General features: G+C 38.9%; 3 protein-coding genes across 3 annotated transcripts in view; all 3 read right to left on the bottom strand.

Annotated features, from left to right (window-relative positions):
* Positions 1-172: 172 nt before the first annotated feature.
* AK88_02008 (uncharacterized protein) lies at positions 173-2,869 on the bottom strand (the record flags this gene model as incomplete). Its single annotated transcript, XM_012479643.1, has 2 exons — positions 173-2,172; positions 2,356-2,869. 2 exons carry the CDS (start codon positions 2,867-2,869, stop codon positions 173-175), a joined length of 2,514 nt encoding a protein of 837 aa, XP_012335066.1.
* Positions 2,870-10,065: 7,196 nt separating this feature from the next.
* AK88_02007 (uncharacterized protein) lies at positions 10,066-12,820 on the bottom strand (the record flags this gene model as incomplete). The annotated part of the gene is made up of 6 exons (XM_012479642.1): positions 10,066-10,224; positions 10,337-10,636; positions 10,771-10,869; positions 11,028-11,135; positions 11,248-12,651; positions 12,794-12,820. 6 exons carry the CDS (start codon positions 12,818-12,820, stop codon positions 10,066-10,068), a joined length of 2,097 nt encoding a protein of 698 aa, XP_012335065.1.
* Positions 12,821-13,258: 438 nt separating this feature from the next.
* The window catches only part of AK88_02006 (uncharacterized protein), a gene marked incomplete at both ends in the record, with an annotated part of 767 nt that continues 615 nt past the window's right edge, over positions 13,259-13,410 (bottom strand). Inside the window, one exon of the mRNA XM_012479641.1 lies at positions 13,259-13,357. Coding sequence (XP_012335064.1) covers positions 13,259-13,357 — 99 coding nt within the window. The remainder of the gene's footprint in view (positions 13,358-13,410) is intronic.

Genomic DNA, 13,410 nt, shown 5'->3' with positions numbered 1-13,410 from the left:
CAGAAAAATTCAAAACCAGTAACAACGAATAGCCTTTATAATTTGTCCTAATTGTTTTTACTTTTTTTTCTACGTTTGCAGGTAACGCTCCCGTGTAATAAAAACTTTCATCGCAATGATTTGTCTTGTTTCCCATATGAAAGGACTATCCTTCCATCCTCATTATTTAGCACTACTTCATTTTTTTAACTCTAGACATCTCGGCCTTTTTTATAATCCTTTTGCTCCTTTTAATCGGCCGATTCTTCTTACTGTTGCAATTCCGCAAGCATCTCTTCGTGTGACTTGCGTTTCTTGATTCATACTCATCGTGGCTATATCTTCTCTTTCTGTACCTTGGGAACGATTCGCTAATTTCCTGACTGACCCTCTCTTCACTCATTTCATGCGTCGAATAGCTGCTCCTGAATTCATTTATAAAGTTGTACATACGATCGAATCGTTCTATCAGCTTAAAGTAAGTAGCCTTATCGCTTTTTTTTATTTTGCTAAAAACAATATCATTCCCGTTTTCCATAAAGTCTGTATATATATTGTTGCTTGGGATGAATGCATTATTTTTTAAAAAGGTGTAAATATTATCAATTAGGTTTGCATTTCTTTCCTTTACTTCTTCTTCGTCCTCTATTCCTTTGGTATAGTATCCTTCGCACGATTCGATTTCTTTGTTCAGCATCTCTTTGATGTCTTGCAGCAGGGGAGGTTCTCCGTTCTGGTGGAAGTTGACACAGTTAGAGCACTTGGCGCAGTTGCCGTTAACCATAACGCCGCTACTCATGGCACCCCCGCACTGGGCGCAATTCTCCCCAAATTCGTACACGGAACTCCCAGACGTGATAGCACTTTCCACATGAACAACCCTCTCCTCTAACCCCATCTCCGTAGCACGATTGTACATATTCCCAGTGGTACACCCCGTTGACGTAGACGTCCCACTCCCTGCCGTTGTCGTAGTCGCATCCGTATTGTTGCTAATCATGTTGTTAAAATTGCTATTGTTCATGCTTGAATCTTTTATTTCACAAAAAATATCGGCAGTTTCGCTTCCTTTACTTTTACTTAGTAACTCGTTTAGCTCACCATGGGAAGACTCATGCATTTCGGGCTTCCCCCAGGTGGCCATGCTCTCAGGATCTCCCTCGATTCCCCCTTTTGTGTGTCCCTCTTGCATGTTGTCATAACTATCAGCGGGTCGCGTTTGGTAGGAACCGTAGGAGGCGCAATTCTGGGAGTTGTAGTCCGCGCCGTGGTACACACCCGGATCATCGTCGCGCACAGCGTCATGCATATCACCACTTCCACCGCCAGGACCTCCACCACCATCTGGTGAGGCAGCACCACTTTCATCGTTACAAACAGCGGAGTCCAATGTCCATGGGTTTTGACCCCTCTTTCCTGACTCGGTGAAGCGTCCCTCCACCTTATCCTTCAACATTTCGAAAATTATTTTCTCATTTCTCTCCTTAACATGTTCGTCACTTTTTATGTCCGCAAGAATGCGGCCATATTTTATTTCATAAGATTTGCTAATGTTTAGTAGCAGATTAAAAATATTCTCCTTTAGCATATGCTTCTTGTACAAAAAGTTATGTATGATGAGGTGTATGTTTGAATTGTGTATATTCATTTCATTGTTATTAATTTTGGTGAAAATATGATTGAAAAAGTTCACAGTCAAATTATCGTAAATGTTAATAAAATTCAACACGCTGCTTTCCAGGTTGGAGTTGTTTCTCAAGCATTCCTGATTTTTGTCCATGTCTATTTTTATTTCATTCAGGGGGGTACCAAAACCTCTTCCGTTTGCACATCCGCCGCTTGCCCCCATCTCACCTACACCACTATCGCCACTGTTCCCATCAGCTCCATTGTTTTCACTCCCGCTACCTCCATTTCCATATATCAATATTGGCACGTGGTTCAACTTCAAGTATCCATTGTAGTAATCATTCTCCGTCAAATTCATCTCATTGCGCTCATCGAACTTTTGCAAAATACCCTCATACTTAAATAATATGCTGATATTGTTGCAGTAAATTATGTTAAGGTAATGATTAATGAATTTTATATATGAATTCTTGTTGCAGCAGACACGCATGAAAAAATTTAAATTGTTAATCAGTTTGCTCTTCTTGATGTTCAGATAGTCGCTGGGAGTGCGTTCATTCTTCTCTGCAAAGGGAGGGGGGGGATTAGTGGTGGAAGAGGAAAACAATAAAACGCGTGAGCATACCAATAGACACATGTACATATATATACATGAGCATACGTGCGCACGGTACACAACTTTGCTGCTGTCTTTTCACCGTGCGACCGCTCCCGCTTCTTACAAACGGCGAACTTCTCTTTGGTTACCTTTCACTGGAGGCTTGGAACTGCTATGGTTCAATTTTGCCTTCTTGTGGTAAACGTCGGGGTTGACGTAACTTATGCTGTCCAATCCGCTGGCTAACTCTGCTCCGTCCTGTGTGCCAGTCGGATCTGCTGTGCCTTCTCTAGGGATATGACCAGTGACCTCTGCGATACCTTCTACCATACCTTCTCCGTTCATCATACTGGAGACCTCCTGAGTGACCTCTCCACTCGTCTCCCCACCACTATCTCTGCTCACATTTGCGCGCCCACTGTCACTCCCATTTGTGCTGCCGACCCCACCTACATGCACTTCGCTTCCAACGCTGTTGCGGCAGTCACCCCTTGCATCTTCCACATCACTCGTTTGAATGCTGCCAAAATTAAATAATTTGTTTTTCACATTATTCATGTAATTCACGCCCAAGGAATCTCCTTCGGCAAAGTTGTAACACCCCGGACTATTCAACATGAATTCGGGGAAACAATTTTTTGCCTCCTCCTGTTTAGCAAACATGTTAAAAGGACAGACACGTGCTCTAGGAGGTTAAGTATTTACAATGGAATTATTGGCTCAACGATGCAAATGACGCAATAACGCAAAAGCACAGTGTCCAAAATCTGTGAAGTGGACACGAAAGAGTGCTCAAGTGGCGGGACGACACGCAGCCAAACAACTCAAGAGGGGGAAAAAGTCGACCTCGTCAAAAATGAAAAAAAAAGGACGCCGTTCATGTAGCACTAACGGAGAAAATAAAACGTAGGAAAAAATGGTAATAGCAAAGTCGGTAAAAATGTAGCCAAAATGTTATGAAAAAGTAAAGTTAGCGGTCAAAAAGATGACAAAGTTTATAGGGAAAAATAATGTTGACAGTGTTGACAGTAAAAAGACAGATAACCACAGAGCTCGATTGTAAATGGTAACAACCAAATGCAAATGTAAAACGAGCGGAGATTCACAGTTACCTGTTGCACCCGTGCAATATCAAAAGAGGAAAAAAAAAAAAAAAGAAAAGAATCATCTGTCTTTAATTGAAAAAATAAACGAAAAGTGTATCCACTCGGCACCCCACTAAAAATGAGAGGCATAAACGACAGATTCAATATAAAATTATCTCATAACGTGACAGATATTTTCGGTTTTGCCCATTAGGGTTTTAACAACTTACAGATTTTGCAGGACCGCTTGCAAATGTGAACACAAGCGGTAAATTAAATGTGCAGCCATCACACAAGTGGCAGAAAAAATAGTATAAACGCCAGTTTTACAAGACACATAACAATGCAAAGGCGTCCACGATTAATGCGTGCATACAACTGGGGGGAATATACCACTCAGCATGATTATATGTACAGGACTGCAATGTGGCAAGGTCGTACCGATGCAGTCGTAATTAGAGTATCAAGTAGAGTGTACCCACCTACAGATGACAATATGCATGCAAACGCAAATGGGACGTTTACTTATGTATACTAAATTCTGTTTTTTTTTTTTTGTATTCATAATTCCCATATGCATATACACGTACACAAATTTGTGGGGACAAAAAAAGGAGCAAATTCTGCGAGAAAAAAATGTAAGTAAAGGACAGATAAAAATGCCAATTCGGATAAAAAACCAAAGTGTGAGACAAAATCGTGTACAATACGCTACAAAAACGTTACTGAGTTGTCACCAAACTTCGGTAAACAAGAGAACAGATAAACAATAATGCAGAATATATGGGATCATTGAAAAATGTAAAAATGTCAAATGAAAAAAAAAGGAGCCAGAGGGGGGGGGGAGCAGATAATAGAAATCGATTCAGAGTATATGCGAGTCTGGGGCAACGAACGTGAGAGATACAAACGACCAAACACAATTTTTCCAGAACTATCGAAAAAAAAAAATATTAATGTCTAATGGTATTTTCTCTCGAGCAAATGCCCCCTCTCTCGCTTATTTATTCTCTTATGACACGTTAACAAAAAAAAATAAAATAAAATAAACACACATGGTATACATACACATGTACGTACGTCATTATATCTTCACATAAGCACATCCACATGCATGTTGACAGATGTCTGCATACTCATTTTTATAAAATGTGTGTGGCAATTACCATACGTTAGGAGGTATGCTACGGAAGTGACGTAATCGTAAAAGTGGAGCTACCCTAATTAATCACACTTATGTGCATACAAAAAACACACGTATGTACAAGAACAACTATACATACATAAAGCACATGCACAAAGATCAAAACGCAGAAAAAAAAAAAAAAAAAAAAAAAAAAGGGAAAAAGGACAATACACATGATATATGCACATACGTGTACAAAAGGCACACAAAATAAATGTGCCTATACCCACGCTGCAAAGTATCAATGAACTTCTGCACAATTCACGCTTATATAGCTACAGAGGGATGAAGAGAACGTATCACTTTTTCTTTATTTCATCATCACGTAGGAGTTGCTACACCTTTATAAATTCGAATAAAACAACAAATTCAATTTTATGTGCCCCTTGTTATATGTAGACTTTTGCTTCAATATAGCATATCTAAAGAAAATCGGGGTGGGCATTCAAAACTGGCTCCTAGCTGCCCATACGTATGTAGTAATACGGACATATGTTCAGCTTCACACCCACAATATAACGTACGCGCGTGTGCACATGTACACATGCGAAAGTGCTTATGTTAGTTTACTAGGAAAAGGCATGTTCTCACGAAACGGCTAAGAGGCTAAGCAGCTAAGCAGGTACAAAACTAAATGAACTTTTTCAGAAAGCGACGTGCATACATTAATATTCTAAAATTTACTATACATTATGAATTCTTGGGGTGCAAAAAAATGGAGGCTTAAAAGTTATCGCGCATGCATATGTATACGCGGTTATGTGCACTACACAGCGCAGCAGCCTGCCACTAGTGCACGAAATCTTTATGTAGAAATGTTCAAAATGAGCACATGCAAAAAGGCTTCTATGTGCGAATATATAAATTTATAGGAAGCCAGGTTAACCTTCTCTATTTGGGAAAGAGAAAAAAAAAAAAGTTACAATTTATTCCTTCTCTTTATGAAAAAAAAAAAAACGAAAAAGGTATATTTTCACACAGAAGGCACACCTAAAGCGTGTAACGCGTGATGCATATGTTCCTACGCGGTTATGTAAATGCCAGGGTAGTATACCAACACATGGATATTTACATTCATACAAACACACATAAGAATGTGTACATTTATATGCACTCTTAATTAACGTACATACAGAAAAAGCAACAATTAGATAAAAAAATAATATAAAAAAATCTAATGTGTACTTTTTTATTCATTTAAACAGAAGCAACAGCAGATTCGCGTGCACGTGACCACATGTAGATATTTCTTAAAGTGTCATATGTAATGCCTTTAAGTAGAAGAACTAGCAAAAGGGGGATGTACTGAAATGCACGAATTCGAGCATAAAAATGCACCGTATATCTCTTCATACATGTATACGTAGTACATGCAAGCAGGCATTACACCGACATGAAACTATGTTAGACCTGTTCTACGGACAAAAAAAAGATAAAAAAAAAAAAATTTCTTTTCTTATTCGTCTATATAAGGACACAGAAAGGATTAGACAAACGCAATTACATTAAATTATCCGCTCCTTAATGGAACTAAAAAAAAAAAAAAAAAAAGAAGAATTCACACACGTATACATACGAATATCCATGCATACGGACACTTATATATTTATGCTTTCTAGTGTGCCCATGGCTTAAAAACTTGTCAAGTTATGTAAACATGGTCAATCTGCACACACGCAGCGATTTATAAATTTATGTCCTATACTTTTGCCCCCTCAAAAAAAAAAAAAAAAAAAAAGTGCACATATGAATGTATCACCTTGTGTATAACATTCCTCTGAAAATTTTATGTACATATACAAAATTTTCGAAGGCGAAATTTAAGCTACGCAAAGGGGAAATACAAAAAAAGGAATGAATGAGGCAGAAAGAAGGTGTTTAAAAAAAAAAAAATAAAAAAAAAAAAATAAAACTCATGTTACACTTTATGTGTGACGAGCCAAATGTGATACAGTTGGATGTGCATCTATCCAGGTGTTTTTCGTTCACCTTCATCCTCAACTTCTTTTTGTCCTTCTTTATCTTTTTACTCTATTCCCACATTTATCAAAAATTGACATACACTGCTATGAAGACAAATGTGAGGCAACTTAAACAAATGCAGAGGACCACACAATAATGGCATACATGAGAAAGCCAGGAGGAACGGACACAAACACACTTGCGCTGCACATGCTTGGGCCCGATCGGTTTTTCGCGAATAGGACGTATTTCACATTAAGCTATGTGTGAGGGTATATTAGTAAAGGTAAAAAAAAAAAAAAAAAAAACACAAAAAAATGCGAAAAAAACCTAACAAATTGAAAAGGACGCGAGAAGAACGCGGAAATATACAAAAGGACGTGAAAAAAAAAAAAAAAAAAAAAGAAGCGAAAAAATGCAAGAGAACGTGAAATTGCCAAAAAATGGTAAACCGTGCCAAAAAAAAGTCCAGTTCATATTTTCACCCCAAAGTAACTATTCTTTTTTCACCATTTCGTTGAAGAAATTTATCGCCCCTTTTTAAAAGTGTTCATCTAATGATGCACTCAGTCATTAACCTTCATCCTTTACCTTCGATCTGAAATGTGCGCCATGAGCGAATATATATAATGCATTTATATATATATATATTTATACATACATTTATACATACATTTATACATGCCTTTATATATTCCATTTATGGTATGCCTGTACATGCATATACTTAGGCTCGAGTTCAAATTAATTCACACATGCGTCCTGGGCTGTATGCACATACTCGCTCAAGCGCACATGTTAATTCCTTCTGCTCCAATCGATTCATCATATATCTACATGGCGCGTGATGCTCAACTTGGAACTTGAACACAAATATATATAACGTTCTTTCCTTTTTCTTTTGTTCTAAAATTCGGCTACCTTCCGCTTTTTACGCAGATGGGCATGTGCCTGGTGTGTATGCGTTTACGTTCTCGGGGGATGGGCGTGCACAAGGTTCTTTTTTGTTTTTTTTTTTTTTTTTTTCACTTTTTAGCTTACTTTGTCCTTTGCTTATTATTTCTCTCTATCTCTCTAGCTCCCTTTTTTATTGTATTATTTTTTTTTTTTCAAATGATCACATATTCTCGGAGGGTGCAGATCGACTAAGAAAATACATACGTACAAAATAACATGCAAATTACTCCAGGTACTCTTTGCCCGTACGTTTCACGCTTTCCGTTGCACGTGTTAGGATACGCGTAAAGTTAGCCATTTCGTTACGATGGATTCATGAAACACTCGCATTGGTGTTTGCATGTGTACATGGTCTTAGTGTCCACTGCGACATTTTTTTAGCCACCACACGTTGACCTACGAACATTTGCCAAGTCCTTTTTGCTAACTGTTCACCCTTATGTTTGTGCACATTTACTAGGCGCATGCCACGGGTGGGTGATATTACTACCCTCTCTAAGAAAAACCCGAAGAGGGCTGGGGCAGCCATCAAATTACAGATTTAGGCGATCCATAACGTATTATTAATTACGTGTGACTCTTAACAGACGAGCTTTCCAATACATGCAGGAGTGAACCTTCCGTATATTTCCCACCCTCATTTTTTCATACCCAAAAATGTACCTTCGTGTTGAACCATCGGAGTGCTGCCCCAAAGGGGACCTTTTTTTTCTCCACCAACTTAACCCACAAATGGGTGTAAATTTTGGTAAGCCCATTTGTACCTTCCACTCGGACATGGTAAATGGAAAAAAAGGAAAAGCACATGAAACGAACCACAGGAAACTTAATTGTATATGTAATTCCACTTTTCGTGCTACACTCGCAAAACAATGGTGTTTAAAAGATGAGCTTAAAATAAAGTTGAAATTCCTCTGCGAACGTGCTGTGTCTCGCAAGGGTGAAAAGTGAACAAGCTCTTCGGGGGGTGCACAAGCGCGAATATTAATGTGCACAAGAAAGTTTATATATAAATATATATATATATGCACGCCCGCATGTGCATGCACAGTTCATGCTAAGAAAAGAACCCCCTCTCCCAATTTTCGCCACCCCATGTCGCGAAATACATACCCACATTAACCCCAACACATAACGTATTCTTTTTCCCCGAACGGACGCATCTCGGTATGTGCGGTGGGTCTTTCGCTCCATTTTGCTAATGCACAGGAATTCAAAAAAAAAAAAATTTCAGAGCAAATCCCGTGCTAATGGTAATGTCCGTATAATGTGGATAATTTTTTTTTTTTTCTTTTCCAATTCTGTCGACGCGGTTCCCGCAAAATATGGTAACGAGGAAAAAAATGGGGACCTCCCTATGTACATATGTCCCATTAAGTTATGTCCCCATGTGCGTCCATATATGCGCGCATTTTCAAGGACACATTTCCCGCATGTATTTGGTGTACCTCAACCCGTGTGCCATTTCCACGTGTACACAATTCGGCACGAGGGCATAAACGGGTAGAAGCAAGTTTTATCCTTTTTTACATGTTTGAACCTTTTTATACCTGTCGATGGGTTTTACACCCTATCGATGCTCCCTCAATTTGAAGTGCAGGGACGCACTCCTCTTTGTCGTGTGTACATTTGCACATTCGTGTGCGTGTCAACAAATGGCATTTTGCTCAACTCCTCTTTGTCCGCACAGCATTTTGCATGTTCCGAGGTGGCAGTTAACTAAAAAGACAATGTGTTGCTCTTATTTGCGCAAACAAGTGAAACCAATAAAAAACGAAGCTGCGAGACGACTGTAACCGCACAAAATATAACCACCCATGTGAAGCAATTCCCTATTTAGTAACCCTGAACGCTGCCTTAAAAAATTTCATATCCTTGCGCATACCAATTGGCATATGTGCCAGCTTTGCTAAACATGAACATATGCGTACCAATCGGAGCTCTTACAGGATAGTAAGACACACGGATGACATAACCCACCATGGGATGACCACTATTGGGTTAAAAAAAAAAAAAAAAGCTACCTCATTCGGCATGGATTTATCATTTTTGCCATAAAAGTGACACCAGTTGCCTTACCACGTGGTGTAAGCCACAATGGTGTGCTTATTAACCATTTTAAAATTCTTCAAACGCGAATATTCGTTTAACAGTCACATCTCATTATGTCTTTTGTGAGTGAAGAGTACGTATAATGTGGTACTCAACTCACCATACAAAATGTATAAACATACAGGTAGAGGGGAAAAAAAAAAAAAAAAAAAAAATCATAACAGTTCCCATCATGGGTATTCATATGTCTGAACCCTGAAACGGGCTTTCACTTTTCTTTTTAACCTTTTAGACATTTAAAAGAGAAATGCAAACCATTGGGGACACAAATAAAATAGTGAGAATGTCCCCCAAAATGTAGAAAAAAAACTACAAAAGTTACAAAACAAATAAATATCATACTCGTTAAAAATAATGACTGAGTGGCGGGAGGATGCTTTTTTCGCCAAAGCACTTACCTCACTCATTCAGTTAGGTATATACTTGTCGGAAACTCATTACAGGAGGCTGTTTACTACGTCTAGTTATTTCTCCATCATAGCTCAAGCATTTACGAAAGTGTCCTTCGTTTGTTTCGTATCGTCTTTTAGGTATTTACAATATCACTGCGCGTAGGCCTATTCAGTGTCATTCTCCTCATCGTCACTGTCTTCCACTTTACTCTCTTTTTCTTCTTCCTCCTCTTCTTCTTTCTTTTTCTGCTTCTTCGCTTCCCGCGCCCGCTCTTCTTCCATTTTCTTTTTCCACTCGAGGGCCTTCTGAAATATCTTCATGTTCTACAAAAAATAAAAAAAAAAAAAAAAAAAAAACCAAATGGGAACCCGCAACACATGCACAATGCGGACAGGGGGCCCCCGCGCTGAAAGACAAAATGAAGTCCCTTCTCACCTGTGACTGGTTGCCGTCGTCCGGGAAAACGTATGTAATGAACTCCTCCACTACTTCATCGTCATCCTTCTTGATGATTTTTCTCTTCTTGACTTTCTTGGGTAATCGTTTCTGCGTTTTATCTATAACGTCCTTATCTCCGTAGTCTTTCTCAATTTCGTACAAAAAGTTCAGCAAAATACACCTTTCATTCACAAGCTCATTTTTCTTACAAAAGTCGATTCCGTTTTCCAAAATTTCTCTGCACTTGGCGATATCATCAAAGTAGATGTACTGAAACTCCGCGTAGCTTTTGTAGACCTGCAGTGGGGGGGACACCAATGAGTTATCGCCATCCGTGATGAGTTCTCAGCAATAATATATAATAGCGACCATGTCACCCATACAAACGCAATATAATACACACTCTCTCCCGCCCGACATGAAAACTGTACCTTATAATGCTGGGTTATATTTAAAAGACGCTCATACAACTTCTTCGCATTTTCGTACTCCTGCAGATTTATTTCCAAATCGATGTAGTTTTTCCAGATCTGTGCGGAAATGGGGGGGGGGGGGGGAAAAGGGGACACACATGTGGGCAAATATGTTACACGTAATAGCGTTGGTCTTTACCCAATGGGCCGATACAATGTTACATCAAATGAGGTTGCAAAATTGATGGCGCACACGGGGGCCCATTTTTTCCTACCAGCTCGGGCAGCTTTATATCATCCAGGTGGATAGCAATTTCTGCGATTTGCCGAGCTCTCTCCACCTCGTCCAGGGACAGCTCAAAGTTGATCATGGAAATCCAGGCCTGCAAAAAGAAGGGGTGGATGGAACAGACATGTGGAAGCATCGCTTAATATAACCTGCACAATGAGAATAACAACACGCCGTGTCCTCAACAACTACACCCCTGCACTTACCTTCGAGTTAAAGGGAAAAGCCTCAACATACTTGGCGTATATATCGCGGCACTCCTTAATGTTGCCTAAACGAAGTTCCATCTCGCAGTACTCCTCAAAGATTTCCTCCTGTTTTACACATTCGATGGCGCGGTTAAAAATGGATCGGACTTTTGGAATGTCCATCTGCCGGACTTCGAAGTTGGCATAGAGTAGGTAAATTTTCTTAAAGGTAAAATTTTGCTTCTTCAAAATTTTTAGCACATTTCTGTAAACATCTCTAGCTCTCTGCACATTTTCTGCATGCAGTTCCTCAAAAATGGCGTAATTAATCCACAAGTAAATGTATCTTTTCCAAAATTTTTTATTTGCCACAGGTGGGATAACACTAATGGCTCTTTCGTATAGCTCCCTGATGCGGAACACACACTTGTCCTTATTCATTAAATTTATATTCGACTCTTCTAACTTTATATAATTAAACCATGTATCATAGTCAGAAGGGTTTTTCTTAATCTCCTCCTCATAAGTAATCCTCTCCTTAATCAACAATGTCTCATCCAGTTCGTCTTTATCAGCATACTTCTTCTGAAATTGTAAAAAGCTTTTGTATAAAAATTCACTTTTGTTTTTTGGTAATATTTTAAGTGCCTCAATATAAATTTTCCTGCACCTTTCATATTCATTATTTTCTTCTTCAAAATTACAAAAATGAATATAGAAATGTTCATCCAGAAAAGATGGAGGTAACAATTCGATACACTTTTCGAAACATGCTCGAGCTCTATCCACGTTTTTATACTTCCTCTCAAATTTAATAAATCTGTAAAAACATTCCATCTTAGGTAGAGTTACAATAAGTCTTTCGAAAATATTTCTGCAATTGTCAATCTCCCTACATCTTTCCTCAAAATTTATATAACACAAAAATGATGTTTCGTCAATTTTCCACTTTACCCATCTTTCATATATATTTCTGCAGTTCACAAAATTGTTCAAAAGCTCCTCCAAGTGGGCATATTTTTTCCAGAAAATATTTTCCATAGGTAGCAACAGAACTGCTCTTTCGAACAAATTCCTAGCGCTGTTTATATTTTTATTCATTAATTCTACTTCTATATATTTTAACCACAAATTTACATTTGTGTAGTCTATATTTAATGCCCTTTCGAATATGGATCTTGCTCTTTTAATGTCCTTTTGCTTCACCTCCCAGAGGGCGTACTTTATGTACGTGCTAATGAGGTATCTTCTCTTCCTTATTTTGTCTTCATACTCTTTTCTCTTACTTATTTTGTATTCGTTCAACTCATCCTCGTCAATCAGGTTGTAGTTCACCTTCTGCTCGACTTCCTCCAGGTCCAGTGCCTCATTTATCAGCTGCTCCGCGGTTACCTGCACCTCCGCTGCGTTCTTGTTCTTCACCTGCGCGAGGGGAAAGCGGTGTGACGACGATGTGATGCACATGCGATACGCATCCTTCTTAAATACTCACATAAACCTAGCACACACGCACCTACAACTGGTGGCCACACCATACCACCGCCTCTTAGGCCCCACATATTACCTGCAACTTTTTGCTGTTCACGTTCATTGTGTCCTATCGCGTTTCCACAAAATTGAGTTTACACAAGGGGTATATACGCCCTTTCGAACAGAGCGCGCACAGGGGAAGAGCCCTAAGGACCACTGAGCGAAGCATAGTCTGTTCCACATAACCAGTTCGGCTACACTCTCATCCCCCTGTTCGCAGTAGCATAGAGGTCTGCCAAAACTGCTCAAAGGAAGCAACAAAAAAAATACTCAAATCAAATCGTTTCTAAGATAATTCTCGAGGCAAAATGGTAAACAAATTTCCCTCAAAAAAAAAAACAGGCGACTATTTTAACATGCGCTTTACTCCTATTATTCATAGCCTAATTCCCTTAATAATTTTCTCTACATTCCTGCAGCTTTGTTCCAAACCTGCGGCATTTTAAAACCCGCGTGAAAGAGGCCAAAAATGTTCGTCCGCTAACGCAACCAGAGAAAATTAAAAAGCCGTTTCGGAAATTCTCCAAAATGGCACAAACAAGGGGGACCACCACGCCTTTGTTGCACTCAAAATGTGAACTGTATGTTGAAGGAACAACTTCGCAAAAAAAAAAAAAAAAAAAAAAAAAAAAAAAAAAAAAAAAAAAAAAA

The sequence above is a fragment of the Plasmodium fragile genome (genome assembly GCF_000956335.1).
Source record: "Plasmodium fragile strain nilgiri unplaced genomic scaffold supercont1.18, whole genome shotgun sequence".
NCBI lineage: Eukaryota > Apicomplexa > Aconoidasida > Haemosporida > Plasmodiidae > Plasmodium > Plasmodium fragile.
This window is presented reverse-complemented; position numbering and strand designations above follow the sequence as displayed.